This window comes from Anastrepha ludens, chromosome 5, assembly GCF_028408465.1.
Source record: "Anastrepha ludens isolate Willacy chromosome 5, idAnaLude1.1, whole genome shotgun sequence".
Lineage (NCBI taxonomy): Eukaryota > Metazoa > Arthropoda > Insecta > Diptera > Tephritidae > Anastrepha > Anastrepha ludens.
The window spans coordinates 82,122,880-82,141,959 of NC_071501.1; the positions used below are offsets into that span (position 1 = coordinate 82,122,880).

The 19,080-nt window shown below is 38.0% G+C and overlaps 1 protein-coding gene across 8 annotated transcripts in view; it reads right to left on the reverse strand.

Annotated features, from left to right (window-relative positions):
- Positions 1–7,221: 7,221 nt before the first annotated feature.
- Positions 7,222–19,080, reverse strand: part of LOC128863187 (protein borderless) — a 78,664-nt gene continuing 66,805 nt past the window's right edge. For all 8 annotated transcript variants that reach the window (XM_054102197.1, XM_054102202.1, XM_054102201.1 and 5 more), the window contains exons 6-9: positions 18,554–18,814; positions 13,665–13,893; positions 8,243–8,449; positions 7,222–8,166 (exon numbers count right to left, since the gene is read on the reverse strand). In XM_054102197.1, the coding sequence (XP_053958172.1) occupies positions 7,661–8,166; positions 8,243–8,449; positions 13,665–13,893; positions 18,554–18,814 (1,203 nt within the window). In that variant the 3' untranslated portion in view covers positions 7,222–7,660. The remainder of the gene's footprint in view (positions 8,167–8,242; positions 8,450–13,664; positions 13,894–18,553; positions 18,815–19,080) is intronic.

A 19,080-nucleotide genomic window follows, 5' to 3' on the forward strand; every position in this document is an offset into this window, starting at 1 on the left:
TTGATTTTGAGAAAATGTCTGATTTTTTGCCGAATAGTCGTCATTTGCGGGAAGTGTTGATTTTCCTCTTTCATTCGAAAAAAAAAACAGCGGCTGCACTGCACTGAGAGCTACAAAAAGTTTATGGAGATGATTCTGATTTTAATGTTGACGACTATCCGCGCCAAAAACCTTCGAAGACATAGAATTGGAGGCATTGCTCAATGAGGATCCATGTCAAACGCAAGAAGAGCTTACTTTAGTATTATAAGTTACCCGCCAATCCGTTTCCAAGCGATTGGATGATTTGGTGCTTGGGGAATGATTCAGAAACAGGGAACTTGAGTTCCTTATAAGTTAAAACCAAGGGATGTTGAACGTCGTTTTTTCGCCAGTGAGCAACTGCTCCAGCGGCAAAAAGGGCAAAAAATGAAGGGTTTTCTTCATCGCATCGTGACGGATGATGAAAAATGGTCTCATTACAGCAATCCAAAGAATAGAAAATCATGCGGACTGCCCAGTCATGCTTCTACGTCCTCGCCTCGGCCAAATATTCACGCTGCTAAGGTTATGCTAAGTATTTGGTGGGGCCAAGTTGGTGTTATTTATTATGAACTGTTAAAACTAAGCGAAACCATCACTGGGGATCGGTATTGACTTCAATTGATGCGATTGAGCCGAGCTCTGCGCGAGCAGCGGCCGCAATACGCGGAGAGGCATGAAAAAGTGATTCTACAGCATGACAACGCTCGGCCTCACGTTGCCAAACCAGCTAAAACCTACCTGGAAACACTCAAATAGGAAATCCTACCCCACCCGCCATATTCTCCAGATATTGCGTTGTCCGATTATCACCTGTTCCAATCGATGGCACATGGTCTAGCTGAACAGCAGTTCCATTCATATGAAGACATCAAAAAATGGCTTGATCCGTGGATAGCCTCAAAAGATTAACAGTTTTACCGCGACGGTATATGAGATCTACCAGAAAGATGGGAAAAAGTAATAGCCAGCGATGGGCAATACTTTCAATGATTCACTTGTAACCATGTTTTGTGTGAAGTGCGAACAAAAGCGAGCATAACAAGTGAATTGGAAACGGCATCATTTAACTGCATGACAAAATTAAGCTTTGTATCAAAGAGAGCCCCTAAATCTTTTATTGCATCGGATGCAGCAAGATATGTAAAATTAATACGATAAAAGGTATTAAGGGGGTTTTGAAGCTTAGAAAATGTGATTTTATGAAAAATAAAGGAAAATAAATTATGCAACTCGGACATGCAATTCAAACTGCGTAACAGCTACTTTTGCCGACGATACAGCTACTCTTTCGATAGGAAACACGGAAAACACATCGACATCACAATTACAACTAGGCATAAATGAAATATATGACTGGACCAATAAATGGCATATTAAATTAAATGAAAGCAAATCTGTGCATTTAAATTTCACCCAAAACAAAATCAAATATGTTCCAATATACTGCAAAGTATCTGGGCATGACTCTAGACGCCAAGCTAAGATGGAAAGCCCATGTAAAGAAAAAGAAAGAAGAAATGGAATTAAAATACAGAAATATGTATTGGCTTATGGGAAAGGAATCAGCACTATCCACCAATAATAAAATGATTGTATACAAACAAATTCTGAAGCCTGTATGGTCCTACGGCGCACAGTTATGGGGCTGCTCCAGCCAAAGTAACATTCAATCTATACAAAGGCTCCAAAATAAAATTATTAAATGTGCAGTCGGTGCTCTGTGGTATATCCGTAGCTCCGATCTTGAACGCGACCTAAATATTGACTCGGTGGCAGACACAACAAAAAAAATAGCAAAAGCCCATGATGAAAGGTTAAAAAACCACGTCAATACGGAGGTCACTATTCTCGCTAATCCAGCTAATTGGAGAAGAAGACTGAAACGCAGAAAGCCCAAAGACTTAATGTACTAACCACACCTTAGCGTTGATTGTTGTATATACCTTATTTTCTAAATTCTAAACAAATTGCTCGTTAGTTAATAAAATTTTTCTTTGTAACTAGTCGCAATGTAAAATAATAATAATAAAAAAAAACTCGGACTGTAGGACGGCTGAATCGCTAGAATTTCTTATTTCAGCATACACTTTTAGATCATGAGTATAGAGAAGAAAATGAGCAAAAGAAAAACACGAACAAATATCATTAATAAACAAATAACAAAGGTCCTAAAATACCGTCTCGCATCACTTTTTCTGGGCCAATCAGCTTTCTTGCAAATTTTAGTAAACTGTTCAACCAAAAAACAAAAAAAAAATTAATTATTGTACCTTTACAAAATCATTTAAAAAAATTAAAAAAAAGCAATCACAAAAAATTTTGTTTCACAACTTTCTTCTTCTATTAGCCTACAAACGAATATTAAAAATTTAACTGAAAAAAACAGCTATTTGTTGAAGCAACGACGACTAATTTTTCGTACATTTTACCTTCATATTCACTAATATTTTTCTTTGAGACTTCACTAGCTGCGTCTAGCCAAGAACCGAACCGAAAAGCTTTAGTTGTTGTGAAGCTTTAACCACTCAACCTTTTCATTCGTACAGTACGCAATAAAAGCTTTTGTATACTTTGAATAAGTAATTACTTGCTTGTGATGCTCAGCTTGCAGTTCATAGGAAGGAGTTTTTTGCTGTAAAGTGTGAAGCTTTGCAAAGCAGTCAATCATAGCATTAGGCGACAGGCTGAATGGCTAAGAAGTAATTGGTGTTGATCGCATAAGAATTTGAAGCTCTGTATTGAAATATATAAATAATTTTTACCTGGGACCAAATGGAGGGATGTTTAACAATGTTTTTTAGTAGTTTTTTTTTAATATATTAGAATAGAAGAAGGTTATAGCCAAATCTAAACGCGAAAGGCAGTTTTAGTTATCTGTCAAAAAATTTCCACCTCCATACAAGGTGTATCAATTAAGTTGTAACTCTGGGACCTTCAAGGTAATGTGTCATGCAAAATATTATCGGGAAAGTATTCTGGAGGTTGCTTTGAAGCCGTGGGCAGACAAACATTTCGGTGGCAGACCATGGACGTTTCAACAGAACTTGTCATCGTCTCACCAAGCTCGAGTGAACCAAGTAACGTCCACACAATGGATCACAAATTCACCAGACGCGTACTCGATGGATTATTTTCTTAAGGCCATTTTGGAGCGGAACGTCCGAACTAAAAGATTTACCAGTCTCGAGGCGCTGAAAAAAGCCATGGTCCGCAAATGGGCCACATTCGGCTTGCGATTCGTTTCTGAATCGTCTCAAGGCCATAGTCAAGGCAAAAGGTGGCAATATCGAGCAAAAGTGAAGTGATTCTTAATTTTGAATTATTTTCACACATTTTTTACTTTGAATTGAATAAAAGTAATTTTCCAAACTAAATTTATGGCAATTTTATGAATTTATGAATGAATTACACTTCAAGTGCCGTATCCTGTAATTTTATTTGTATTAAACATCAAGTCATTAGTTCCTTCAATGGCTGTTTCGTTGCCTTCATTACAATATTCTTCAATTAAAGCAGTGGCTCCGAATGAGGTTCAACAATCCATTGCTCGATTTCAGATTGGGCGATTTATTGCAATGGTTCTACTTCCCGAAGCAAAATTGCAATGAATTGAATGCTGGATGCATCATCGCGATCTGTAATCGTAACTCCAAAAGAGGAATGATATCGTCACAATCTTAATTTCACTCTTTTTCAAACAGTCAGTTTTTGAAGCGATGACTGAATTGAAGTTACAGTTTGTAGGAGCATTTTTCAGGTCGATATTTCGCAGTGACTCATCAATAGTTTCTCCAAGAGCAACAATATGACTTAAGATGGATTTTTTTGCGGCTCAATTTAGTAGGCCTTAGTACTTTTTGATCAATGGGCAGTATTAAAGCACATTACCGATATTTGGCCGTCGTAACACTTTAACTCGCCTTCTTTGGTATGGCATGGGGCGCTATCAACAGGAAGATTTTGCTCCCCAAGGAACTCTTTTACTCTTACAGGATTCTTTGATTTGATAAAAAAATGAACATACTGTTGCAGAGGTAATGTTCTATGAAACCATTCTTCAAATAAAGCTAAGGTCATATGCGCATTTTTATTTCCTTTCAGTAAAATTTTTTATTAAATGTGGATTCGCCGATTTCGTAGTAACCATTATTTTTATTTTATGTACCATTATTTTTACTGATCTTTTGCTCCGGAGCCGAGGTTTCATTTGAGCGCACACGAGTTTTATCGGGTAAGAGCTTACAAAATAAGCTAGACTCATCGTCATTGTCTTCTCCTTTGTCAAACTTGGTAATGGTAATGGTTGTACGGGTTAGGCTAAGGTCTTTATGCACTGCGACCAGATTGATCTATTGTGCGCCCCTAATATCTTAATTATAATTATTTAATATACCGGAGAATCGAACCATCTCCTTAGGAGGGAGCAATTGTAGGTCTTCCTCCTCTAGTACGTACGAGCCTAGGATTCTGTGTCTCCCTCACAGTTTGTGTTCCATAGACTCCTCTTCATCACAGCAGAATCCACATAAACTAGCGCCAGATAGTCCTATTGTATTAAAGTGTTTATTACAGGACCTGTAAATGCACCACAAAGTAATCTGAGACCCTTTTTACTTAGGGTTAGAGAAGATTTTGCTCTGTTGGTATTGAAGTTCAAAAATTTGCTGGAGTGATTAAGGCCGCTTGTGGCGTTCCAGTGTTGTCACTCTTAAACCCATAATTGTTTTGTTGAATTTGTCCAAAAATGGGGTGATAGTGTCACTTTTATTTCATAATTGCATACCTTTTTTTGAAGTTTGAAATCCAAACATTGCTGGCGTGGATGCCTCCAGGCATGCGGCATATATCAACTTGGATTTCTTTTTCAGCTTCCTTCTCTCTCTCATGGTTTTCTTTCCATAGTTAAGAAGTTTTTGGCAAACCAATTGAACAATGCCTTTTCCATTTTTGGCAACTTAGAAGTCTTAAGAGTTCTCCTTTTAACTGAACCGAATTCACATCGCGTAGAAAACGCCTTTGTGGACTGTTAATATTTTTTGATACGAGTTTTTGCTGCTCTATGCACGTGAAAGTTTTTAGCGTAAGCATTAATGGAAACTGTCGCATTTTATTTGTTCAGAATGTCAGCTTTTCCTCTTATTTTAAGCAGCGTTAATTTTCTCTTTGCCATTATAAGACCGAACCAAGGCGAATTTATTTAAGGGGGGAGCCTGCTTTAGAGGCTTCAAAAAATTGATTTTTTCGTGGATTTTTTTTTGGGAAGGAAAGAAATATTCGATTCAAACGAAACTTTCAGGTGTTATTGTTATATATTTCAGCAGTCTTCTAAAATTTTTTCATTAATATATATGTCATATTATGCCTGGTACAAGCATTTTGCCGAGGCGCCTCGAGTGTGCATGTGTCGTGCGGCGGGAAAGATGCAGGTCGCAAGTTTCATCTGAAACCATGAACCCAAACATTTTTTTATTTTAGTATAGTATAGCTTCTAGTTAAACCAAGAAAATTAAACAAAAAGTGAGAAATTCAACAATTTTTCGCTAATTAAAAAATAAAATAATTTTTTTGGAAAAATAAATTCACTTTAGATTGTTTAAAAAGTGGGCTAATCATAACTTTCTTAAGGTATTTTAGGTTCAGCTAGAAGAGAATTTAATTCCGAATACAATCAATGTTATCACGTTTCGATAGGAAGTTTAACTTATTCCCTATCTTTCTCGCCAATTAGGAAAAATCGTAAAAATAAAAAACCGAGAAATCGCGCGTCAAAGTTTTTTTATATAAAAAATCCGCTCGCATACCTGCTCGACACTTGCTCACAATTTCTTCTGTAACTGCGAAAGTATTTTGAATTTGCCTCTGAAATTTTGAGGACACTTTCTTGGATAGTTTGGGAAGACATTTATGCAAAAAAAAAATCGATTTTTTGAAGCCTCTAAAGCAGCCTCCCCTGATATCGGTAAATCAGCTGATTTTGTTTTTGGCTGTCAGTACCGAATGAAACAAGGCGAATTAATTCTTTGTTTTGTACTCTGTCAATACTTTGCCGTGGCACTCAAACGTGCAAAACATTGTTGTTGGTCTAGTGAGTACTACACTACCTTTAATGAATGCACCTTGAGACCACACCATGCAAAAGTTACGCAAAATTGTTGTTTTGTCCGCAAAAAAATTAGGCCGTACTCCCCCTAAATGCATTCAGCTCAATTCAGTTCAAAAATGCCATGTATTAAAAAGACACAAAAGCTGTTTTAGGTCGAAGTGTCGGCCATTGGGTACACCACAGATACTACAACTTGGTTGGCAAAAAAGTCTTGCGGTATTTTTATTGAATTTTCAATTGTTCATAAAATTGGTTATAATAATGCGATTTAAGTCAAATATGCGCCGTTTTTTTCGATGCCGAGTTCCCAACGCGATGCCAACTTCATAATGCCCCTCTTATAGAAGCTCGCTTCCCTATTGTCACAAAACTCGGAGAGCCAATTTTCACAGGACTCTCTTGAGGACAACTTCCGACTACCAAGCTCGTTCGCCATGGACAGAAATAGGTGGTAATCACTTGGTGCGAGATCCGGACTATACGGTGGATGCAAAAGAACCTCCCATCCGAGCTCCCGGAGCCTGGCGTTGTCCTGATGGAAGACAATTCTGCCTCTGTTGATGAAAGATGGCCTCTTCTGCATAAGTGTTGCATTCAAGCGGTCCAGTTGTTGGCAGTACAGGTCCGAATTGAGCGTTTGACCATAGGGGAGCACCTCATAGTGGATGATTCCCTGCCAATCCCACCAAACACACAGAAGAATCTTCCTGGCCATCAATCCAGGCTTGGCCACCGTCTGGGCAGCTTCACCGCTTTTCGACCACGACCGTTTGCGCTTCACGTTGTCGTAAGTGACCAACTTTTCATCGCCAGTCACCATCCGCTTCAAAAACGGGTCGATTTTGTTGCGATTCAGAAGCGATTCGCATGCATCCATACGGGCAAACTAAAAGCAAACAACAATTAATCAAACACGTGTTAGCACGTGAAAAGAGCTTTCCAAAAAGCTCTAGCGTGAACCGATGCGACGAATACAACTAGAACTACGCGCTTTCAAAGACAAGCTTGCGGAAATACCGCAAGACTTTTTTGCAAACCTTTATTATAATTATTAACCAAAGTTGCTTTCTAAAACTGAATTTTTAAAAGTGAATTTCAATTGGAATGCTTAGTTTATTTTAACAAATTTTCACCGCAGTTAGTTTTACATTTAAATTTACAATTAGAATATACGATTGTTACATTTTTTAGTATTAATATCTTACACTCGAGTTCATAATTAGGTATTCATTTAAAATCTCGCACTTAAATATTCAATTTCTTTTATTGCAACTGGCTGCTCCGATATGAAGAATATGACGTCCATAGTAAGTAACTTAAAAAATAAAATAAAAACTCGATTTCTGCTCGATTCAATTCAATGGGATGTTTTTGTTCATGGCGTATGAAAATGCGACCTATGGCTGTGGCTTTGGTTTTGGCTCCTCTTTTCACTACTCCCGTCTCTCCTTTCCGCTTCCACCATCCGCTTCCACCACTTCATTGGCTCTCGCTCACCGTTTGCTTGTGAAATTGCCAACTAATTTCATATACTCAGGTATTATTCATCTTTTCGCTATCTTTGGTGTCATCGTCATTACCACCGCTAACGAACAGATGCCGCAGACAGCTACGTTTGACATACAAAAAGGCGACCAGCGCACACAGCAGGAAGATAATGCCAACAGTGCTGCCGATGAGTAAGGCGCGTGTCTTGCGATGGGATGGCACTTCGATGGTGAGCACATCGCCAGCCACCTGTTCGCCATTGATTGAAGTTGCTATCACTTGTATCTTGAAGATGGCGTCCTCTTTGAGGTGACGCAATTGATAGAAATTGTCGAATGTTTCGATGGTGCCGATGAGAAAATGTTCGGGTTCCTTCCACCAGCGCACGGTGTACAGCCTCACCGATTCTGAGCCACGTTTTGGATGTTGCCAATGCAGTAACCAGCCTTGTACGTTATTGGTGGCGGTCAAATTCCAAGGTGGGCTAATGCTGCTCGCCAACGGATTGGACTCATGCAAAGTGTTGGCCTCGTTCGATTCGATGCTCGATTCTGTGTATGTAGGAAAATAGTGAAATTTCAAAATATGTTAGTAATATTCTCGAAAAGCTGATTTTCGCGTGCTTACGTTGCGTTGAAAATCGTAGTGTTTTGCTGAACATTCCATCGCCATATTTGTCCTGGCTGAGCACCATGAACTCGTATTCACGTCCAGGCTGCAGACTTTGAATGGTGGTTTCCATGATGTTCTTCTGTAGAATTCGTAATGTGCGCCACTCGGGCGATTCGGTGAGACGATACCACACAGTGTATTCCAGATTGGGGCGCAGGTAACCTGTTTGAATTATGGGGATTTTAATTCGTTCTGTTAATGAGTTTGAAATGAAGGGATAGAAATAAAGGTACGGTGCGGGAGTTCACTGATTGTTGTTGAAATACATTGGAAATATAAATGGAATTTTTGCTTTAGAATATATGTAGTACCATCCCATTGCTCATTAGTGGAAATTGGGGTTAAGAATTCGCTAGAATTTTTTCTTAGATTTCAAAAACTATGAAATTCTGGAGAGTTTTTTACTATTTTTTTTTTTTAATTTGCAGAAACATCGTTGATACAAATCGCTTGTTTGAACGCTTGGAAGAACAAACACATGCCATAAACCAAAAATTTAAAAACTCGAGAAAAACCACGTCAAAGCATCAAATTTGCTATGCCTCTCGCAGTAAAAGTAAACAATCATTTTCGGCTAATCAGATGCTATTAAATATATCACCCCGAATTTTTGCACAGCATTAAAGAAAGGCTGGTGGTCACTTCTGCACACTCATCTAATTTTTTTTTTGGAATGTGACACTCTTGTGGCTAATGAGCGGCGTGTGATAAGCTTAGGTCAGTATCCGTTCGAAAAATCATGTCCATCTTAGACAGATTGGAAGGTGGGATATGTATGTTAATTTCCTTTCAGTTGCTTCTTTAGTTAACCAAAATAGCCATTCGTCCATTTGGCTTATGGAACACTCACATCAGCTATACCATAAGCCTAACTATACTGGATACACCAGAGCAGGCTAATGAAACCAAAGCAAATGAAGCGGAATTTCTTGACCCTGTGGCTCCCGTACATTATGACAAGAATCTTGTTTCTTTAGAAAAGTTTGTGTAGTTGCCGCTTGCTGCTGTGCAAAGTGCATGTTTGTAGTTTGCAAATCCTCGGTCTACAGTCCTTTAATATGTCATTGCAGCAGCGCTTTGAATTTTCAGGCATTTTGTAAGTGAATGAAAAAAGAAGCTGATAGTGGAACTGGCTGTTGCAGAAAGGTTGTGATTTTTGCAATTTAAATCCAGAACATCTCTGAATTGCTGCGACTAATCTGAGTTCAGATTAGGGATCTTAAAATTGTAGTCTGATTCAGAAAATATTTTGTTTTTTTTTCCTGTTATTATTTGTTTTGATTTTCTGTTATTATTTGTGCTTTTTAATAACCAATAATCGATGGTAATGCCATTACTTCAAAAACAAAAAGTAAAAAATGATATAAAAGTAGAATAGCTGGAATCAAACTATAATCTTATATTCTGTACATTAACCAAAAACCAAACAATTTATAAGAACAGAAAAATATTATAATTTTTGATTTTAATTGAAAAATAATTCATTATACTGAAAAACAATCCGAGTAATCAAAAAATTATTTAATTACGTAATGATTACTCTTTGAATATACGATTTTCAACTAAAGAGAATGCAGAGTGCTCATCAATTGCCAAAAGGTAATCAAACAATTCTTCAAATTATTATTTGATTACTCAGTAATTGTTTTTGATTACATTTTAACTACACGCTTTTTGGCAAACAAAAAAAATATATAAATAAAGAGTAATCGTAAATAATCAACAGGCTGTAAGAATTATTTTTTGATTACTCTAATATTAACCACTTAACCCACCATAGCCGAATGGGTTGGTGCGTGATTACCATTCGGAATTCATAGAGAGAACTTTGGTTCGAATTTCGGTGAAACAGCAAAATTAATAAAAACATTTTTCTAATAGCGACCGCCTCTCGGCAGGCAATGGCAAACCTCCGAGTGTATTTCTGTAACGAAAAAGCTCCTCATAAAAATATCTGTAGTGGAGTTGGTTTGAAACTATAGGTCCCTCCATTTGTGGAACAACATCAAGATGCACACCACAAATAGGAGGAGGAGCTCGGCCAAACATCAAAAAAGGGTGTACGCCCCAATATATATATAATTAGTTATAAATAATCGCCGTTTAGCAACGGAAAGAAACGACTGGCGCACTTCTTAAGCCCAGTCAAAATCTCGTAAGCAGTTATCGCTCTAATTAAGAAGAAACATAATTATAAATAATCAAACGGTAATCAACTCATGTTCTGGTCACTTACTTAGAGCTACTTTGTGTTTAATCGGATTTTTTTGCATTTTCTTTTAATTATAAGCTTCTAAGCTAAAAATGATCCAGAGTAACCTATGAGAGAAACTAAAAAGTATATTCCAGAGTAACTGGAAAATAATTGAAATGTTTTAAGATTACTTTTGACAACTCTTAGAGTATAAGAATTGTAGTCAAAATGAATACAAAGTAATGATAAATAATCAAAAGGTAATGCAATAATTTTTCGATTGATATATATTTTTAAGTACTCTGTAATTATAATCTAATTACATATGTATACACATTTTGGCCCTACTATTATTTTAATTACTTTGGAAATTTTGCTTAATTCTTAATTTAATATTTTTAGTAAACCCACATTAAGAGTAATCATAAGTAATTACTGGGTAATGCAATTATTTTTTCATTACTAATTTGCGAATATTCTAGAACTACTTTTTTATTACTTTGGAGTTTTTTCCACCCTAAAATTACTTTTGGATTACTCCGAATTTTTAGACTACTTTTAAGTAATAATTAATTTCTTATTAAAAGCTTGTAAGTCAAAAAGAATCCAGGTCAATCTATGATTAGAAAGCAATCAAAAAATGCAGATTATTGAAAGTAATGAGAACTAATCAACTTGACTACTTTTACATAATAACCTTTTTGTGGCAAAAATAATGCTTAGTAACAATAAGCAATCAATAGGTATTCAAATTATTTTTTGATTATCCTAAAATTACGTTTCGATTACTCCAAATTCATTCATTTCTTTTGAATAAGAAGCATTTTGGGAAAAGAATACATGGTAGTTATAAGTAATCAAATGGTAATCAAGTTATTTTTTGATTACCCTAAAATTACGTTTTGATTACTCCAAATTCGTTCATTTCTTTTGAATAAGAAGCATTTTAAGAAAAGAATACATGGTAGTTATAAATAATCAAATGGTAATTAAATTATTTTTGGATTACTCTATAATTACTTTTTGATTACTCCCAATTTTTTGACTACTTTTAAGTAATAATTAATTTTTTATTAAAAGCTTCTAAGTCAAAAAGAATCCAGGGCAATCTATGATTACAAAGTAATCAAAAAATTCAGGTTATTGAAAATAATGAGAACTAATCAAAAATATATCTAATAAATTGAAGAGCAATGAAACATAAGCAAATTATAATCAAATTATTATTTGACTACTCCAGATTATTTTAGATTTCGCTGGATTCGTTTTGAATAAAATCCTTATGCAAAGTATATTTTGATTGCTTTTTGATTATTTTTTATCACTTTGTATTCGTTTTGACTGTATTTCTTATATTTTTTAATAATTTCATTTTAATTGTCAATCAAAATTGCAATAAAGGCTGGAATCAAATTAATATTTTTCATTATTTGCCATCGCTTAAAAAAAAATATAATTTTTGTTGATTACTTATGATTATTTTTTTATTGGAAGTATTCCTTTGGCACTATGCGCCCAAAGACGACGCGATGGGAACTAATAATAATAATTCATGATAATTTTTTGTAGGTTATTTCTGGGTGCGATCTTTTACATGTACTTGGGTCATGGAAGAGTCAATTCTAAGGTTTATAAAATCATCTAATACTATCGTAAGCGAATGGTTTTATAAATTTAGCAGGACTGCATTAAAAAATCTAGATTTGTGGTCTTATTCGAATAATTATTTCACGCATTGGAAATAAAGACTTCAATAGAAGGGACCATCTAAGAGCAATGATCACTAGTTGTAAATCACTTGGACTAGCTGGTCGGAACTTAGAGATAAGTGGGCCTTCCCCTTCCACTAGAAACCGGTCCCAGTTCGCTGGCAACAGCGGTGCAGTCAACATCGCTGCGCGCGTGAAAGCTGTTTTAAAAGTGTGCTAGGATTTTGCAGTGGCGAACGTTACTCGATCAAATTTCGCGTAATGCTAAACAGTTTGTACCTCCAGGAAGCACTGTAAACGCGGCATTTTACAAAGAAGTGCCCCTTCGGCTGAAAAACCGCGTCGCCCGGGTTCGGCCCGACCTCTTCAACAATTGGACCCTTCATCACGACAATGCGCCGGCACACACCGCCTTCCTCTGCACCTTTGCATTGGCCAAGATGGGGGTTCCGGTGCTTCCCCACCCTCCCTACAGTCCAGACCTGTCCGCTCCGGACTTCTTTTTGTTCCCGCGCCTGAAAAGAAAACTGAAGGGGAGGCGTTTCGACTCCATCGAGGCGATCCAAAAAACTGTGACAGCCGAATTAACCGCGATTCCGGTGGATGAGTTTAAAAAATATTTCCTGCAGTGGAATGACCGCTATCAGCGGTGTATTGACGCTCAAGGGGCCTATTTTGAAGAATATTAGTTGTATAAGCCAAAAGGTTTAATAAAACTCCTTAAAAAAAATTAGGCTCATTACTTTTCAATCAAACCCTGTATGATTTATGAGCCTAGGCCCAGACAGCTATTCGTTTCATAGCCTGATAGAATTATAGAGTTTGAGCTCATGAGAAAATAGTATGTGGCTACTAAAAATTGTATAAAAAAAAAGTTTAGTTTAGCGGTCCAAGGACCTTAGCTGCCTTGAGGTTTTTGACTGTCTGAGAGTTTATATAGTTATGATGCTCCGGCTACTAATGGTAGGAGTCTGTTTATAGGATGCAAATTGCAGGTACTTTCAGTTAATTATTTCAAAAAGCTGTTGAGAATGCCAAAAGGTTCACAATTTAAACTTTCATTACTTGTATCAGTAAAGTTTTGCACTATAAGCACCATTTCCCATTAGTGCAGCTAATTTTTATATATTTCCTCTTTTTTTCCAAAAATTGTAAACCAGTGTAATCCATCAAAGCCACAATAAACTAACACATCAAATATAAGTCAAAACTCTGGGTAACAACAAAGCAGCTTACAACATAAATAAACATGCGTTTTTGTAAAATTGAATACAGCACCACAATACCAACTAAGCTATCAACAATAATGCTTTTGGGCAATCAACCAGAAAAATTCCGTTGACTGCAAATTCATTCAACCGACGCCACTAACAGCACAAATTTAGCTCAACAATCAGTGTGTAGAGTTGAGTGAGCAGAGTGAAAGCGTGGATTTTGTGGAATCTGGCCGGACAGTGTACGCGTTTCAACTCACCTGGCTGCCAGCGTACCGTTATCGCAGTTTCCGTGCTATTCGCTGTCAAATTGTAGGGTGGGCGCGGTGCAATATTCTCGATCATCAATTCCGTTTCGGCAGTTATAGTCGCTGCTTCATTAGTGGCCGAACACTCGTACATACCCCGATCCGTTTCGACCAAATTCGTAATGATTAAATTGCCAGCATTGATTGTGTGACGTTCATCAGGCAATGGACTGCCATCTTTCTGCAAGAGGGACGAGCGGAAAAAGGAAACATTAAAAGTTCGGTGGTATTAGTTTAATCTTAACAAAGGGAAAATTAATTCCTACGCATTGCAATGTATGGCAAACCAGTTTGAACTGTAGTGAGGCAGTGAGTAGCGGAATTTTCATTCTACGGTAGAGTTTATTTAATACAAAAGCTGTCTATGCATGTCTTTGTGGCTGGTAAGCAGGCTTATAATAGATAAATTTTATATTAGCGCCAACTGTGATTGACATTCAAACGCGTGGAGCTCGTGCGCCTGGCGCTTATAACTCAACATAATGAGGCTTTTGTATGCTATTTGGGCGATGCTTTAGTTCGAAAAGTTCAAGAGTAGAGGTTTAAGAGACGCTGTGCGATTGTAGATGAACAATTCTTTAGGAAAATTTCCAATATATTCTTGTAAAAGGTTTGGGTTGCATATAACTGTTAAGTAAAATGTGTTTTTAAGAACTTTTTCAATGGGAACCAATTTCGGCCTTGCGACAGTTAATTTGACAAATCATATTAGGTATTTCATGAAGCGAATACCTGGGCTGGGTCTTTTTTTTTTTTTTTCTATATCCTTGTTTACTCCGCTCGGGTGCATAGTGCCTCTAAAAGACTCTTCCATCGTACACGGTTCTGCGTTGTTGTGTTTACGCGCCGGTATATGTGATGTGGGGATCTGCTTGCTCACGCAACAGCGACCTTCTCCAAGTAATCTTTGGAGGACCGCGACCTCAGCTCCTTTGCGGGCTGCAGACCAGTGCTATTCGCGTGATGCTATCTGGTGGTTTTCTGTGACCTAACCATCACCACTTTCTACGTTTGATTTGCCTTAGGGTGTGCTCCTCATTAGTTTATCTCCACAGCGCGTCGTTGCTGCAGATGTTTGGTCAGAATATTCTGCAGATGATGCGCAGGCATTTGTTGACGAAAGATTGTAGCCTCTGTGTAATGTTGTTAGAGACCAGCCATGTTTCACTTCCGCACAACAATATTCACTCCGCACATGAGCTGACTGCTTTGTTTAGGCTGCGGTTGACATCTTCATCTGATTTGCCGTCGGCCGTGATAGTGCAGCCGGGATAGTTCCACCGGGCACCCGCCAACCATTATATGTCTTCCTTTCTGGTGATTGACTCTCATAGGCTTCGCCTTGGCAATGTAGACCTCCAGTCCGACAGTGCATGCTAGCATGACTAGCCTGTCCACCTTCGCTTGCATGTGAGTTTGTGAGAGAGGAGGCGGATAATATCGGCGTAGTCCAGATCCTCAAAATGTCTGGTGAAACTCCATATGATGCCTCTTTTGTGGAGCGTCAATGAGCTCATAACGTCGTGTTGGATGATGGCAAAGGGACGTGTTGGACGAGGAGAAGGGGCAATAGGGGATCACCTTGCTTTATTCCTGCGTTGATGGTGAATCGATCGATGATTTTGCCGTTCTGAAGTACTGCCAGTTTCGAATTCTCGTAAAGGGCTCTGATGAAGCGGGTTATCTTATCGGGAACTCCCTTTCTACTCAAAGCCAGCCCTATTAAGTCTCATTTGATTGGGTCGAATGCTTTCTTAAAGTCAACAGAGAGCATTTAAAACGGGGAGCGCCCCTATATTGCCTGATTGTTTTATTATGATGCGAAGAGTGTTGGCTTGGTCAACTTAAGACACGTTCGATATCTGCTTTGTATGATCATGGCTTCCCCTATCTGTTACCTCTTTTTGTGTTATAATTCTTCAAAATCATCAAGCCAGCAGTGTGGAGTCATGCTAAGCGATTTGTTTTTATTTTTGTTCTCAAAGGTGCATGCGCTTGGTGTGGAGGTGCTTTGTTTCAGCCACGTGATAAACTGTGCGTCAAGTCATTGATTTTTTGGTGAAAGTTTTCGGCGACTGGATTATCTGCAGTAATGCAACTATGAACTGGCCTCCAAAATTCTGTGATTTCATATTTTCGTATTTAGTTTGCGTGGCTGTTTGAGGTTATGGATCTAAGCGAAAGAGCGAACCCGTACTATTTCCTTAGAAACTAATATAGAGCACACAATTTGCGACATACGAACTCAAATACTCGAAAAGTGTTGCCCTGAGCCGAGTTATTTTGCTTTGTAGTCAAAAATTATTTCATACATCGTTTCCTGGTATTTTGACTAACAAAGGATATTAGTGAAATGACTAGGCCCCACTTGAATCAAATCCAGGTGTACATACCAGCTACATATATTCACAAATTTGCCGCATATATATATATACATACTAGGGCGGGTCGATTTAAAAATCGCTCATTGCTTTGTGAAAATTGTATTCTAGGGATCAAAATAAGAAACTTTGCCGAATGAACCATACCTCTAAAACGAATTCTGATGTCACCCAATTTGGGTCGAACGAAAAATCCCACTTTGACCCATTTATACTGCTCCAATCGAGTCCAAATGTATAACCGACCCCCACTAACTTTGGACGACCGATCCACCCATGCCAATGGCACACCCCCTGGAACTCCCCTGGGGGGTTCCCCATACAATCATTTCAAAATATCACCATTTTTGGCTTTTACATGAGAAAAGAAACTAAAAAGTTCGACCCAAATTGGGTGACATCAGAATTCGTTTTAGAGGTATGGTTCCTTCGGCAAAGTTTCTTATTTTGACCTTTAGAATATGATTTTCACAGAGCAATGGGCGATTTTTTTGCCTCCCCACAAATCGACCCGGCCTAATATACACCCTACCTGGGTGTTTGGCCTAGCTCCTCCTCCTATTTGTGTTGTTCGTCTTGATGTTGTTCCACAAATAGAGAGACCTACAGTTTCAAGCCGACTCCGAACGGCAGATATTTTTTTTGAGGAGCTTTCTCATGACAGAAATACACTCGAAGGTTTGCCATTGCCTGTCGAGGGCGACCGCTATTAGAAAAAACTTTTTCTTAATTTTGGTGTCTCACCGAGATTCGAACCTACGTTCTTTCTGAATCCCGAATGGTAGTCACGCACCTACCCATTCGGCTACTGTGGCTGCCTTGGGCGTATCTAAGGAGTGGAAAATTTTCGATGTCGTTGGCTTCGAACCACAGATGCTGGAGTGGATTTCACAGCCTGTTAAATCGATTATTTTTCTTTTCCCTGCATCGGAAAATTAAAGAAAACATAGGGCCAAGGAGCATGAAAAGTTAGCTGTAGACTCCGGGGTATTTCCAGACGATCTTTTTTATATGCGCCATTTTACTTCAAACCCTTGCGGCACTGTTGCTCGTATACTCAGCCTAGTGAATAGTAAAAGCATCCCACTAGAGGGTGAAATTTTGAAAAGTTTCCTTGAGAGCCTTGAGCCTTCTTAAGGATTTAACACCGGAAAAGCATGGAAAAGCTTGGAAAACGATAATTCATTAACTGAGGACCAGCATAAGCCTGCGAAAGAAGGTCAAACCGTTGTTGATTCTAAAGGAAGGGTGAACCATCACCTTGTTGCCTTGATCATAAAAAATATTTATGCAAAACGCAGCTAAGATCTGCAAGGATTTCATGGCCCGTGACCCTGATGAGCTGCGCTTCACTGTTATGGCGCTATCTTCGCCACAATATTAAGCCCATGAATATTGTACTAAATCTGTGATAATTTTCTGTGTTTATGTTTTACGCTCATGCATCTAAAATATCGAAAAATTATATAAAAAAAGCTTTAAATTTAAATGCGGAATTTTTGCATATCTGTAAACTTGAAACGTAAAACTTGGTGCTCTGAGCTGAAGTGTGCAGTCATACCTCCTAGCCATTACTTTCATAGCTTTTAAAATCGAACACTTTCTTAACCAACTTTTCTCATTTAAAATTGAGTCGCTTATCTTTATGCATCTTCTTCTGCAGTTAATCTGTACAAGTATTTTTTCATCTACAAACTCTTGCAGCAGAGAAATAAATCCGATTTTTCCATTCAAGTCAGATTTGCTTCGCATGTCACCCACCTGTCACCCTATTAATTCGCCACACTATAATTTGCTAGTAGCCCCCAAATGCACTGTTTTTGCGCCTGATCAATTGCCAGTTCAGCGGTTGTTAGTACGCCGAATGACCTCTATGCTGTTGCTGTGCGAGAAAGCTGTTATCATTAAATTTTAACCAACCAATCAATCACGTTTCAAAGCTGCCTCTATCGTGCAAGCCTTGCAACAAGCTACGATAGTCAGCTGCAATAGTGCAACATTGTGTCGCCAACAATGAATTTTCGCCAATACCGTTGTGATGTGTGCGTTTTACGCATTTTACGCACTTTAAGCCACTTTCCAATTTATTTCCGCTGCTCTATAGATGGGTTTGCCAGCCGTGTGCATGTGAATGTTTGTATATATACATTCATTCAAGTGTGTATGTGTGTATATGTCACTCTGTGCGTTCGCATGTGATGCTGCAGTACGATTGCGGCTGCAGCATTTGCAATTACTGACCAGCAGCTGGTTGGCATACTGATGTTACCTCAACTCCCTCCCTCTTCTATGCCCCTCTCATTACACTTCACTCACTGCCAGTACTACATCTACATCTACAATACACTCGTACTCATATAGGAATGTTGCTTTGCCTGGCTGATATGAAATTATACAGATTGTGCGAGTACGCACACACACATACATATATTTACTCTACATAGTTGCAACTGTACTTACTCGGCTCCAGACAATTGTCGGCCGATTGTTTCCGTCTCGGTCAATGGCTTCGCATGGCAATTCGGCCGTTTCGCCCAACTTCTGTATGTAAATGGGTTTCGGTGTGATGCTGAATATTGGCGGTCGCAATACAATTACACTAATGATGGGCGATGGTCCGTCCGTGCCGAGGTCATTGTAGGGTGTGCACGTATAGCTGCCTGCCGTACTCTCGTCCACTTTGGAGAAGTATAGGCTACCGTTGCTTTTGTAGAAAACGCCCTGTATAGGAGAGTAGAGCAAAACAGGTGAGTAGGGAGTGCGTAGATAAAAATATATTGAAAGTCTTTTATTATTAAATACAAATTAAATATAAATAATATATAAATAAAATAGTATAAAATATGTAATGTACTATAATAAAATATTTTAATTCTTGTAAAATCGAGATTAATAAATAACTATTAATTATACAAAGCGCTCAATAAGTAAAAATTTATTTTTAAATAAAATTTTTTCAATATATTTTAATATTCTTTCACAATACA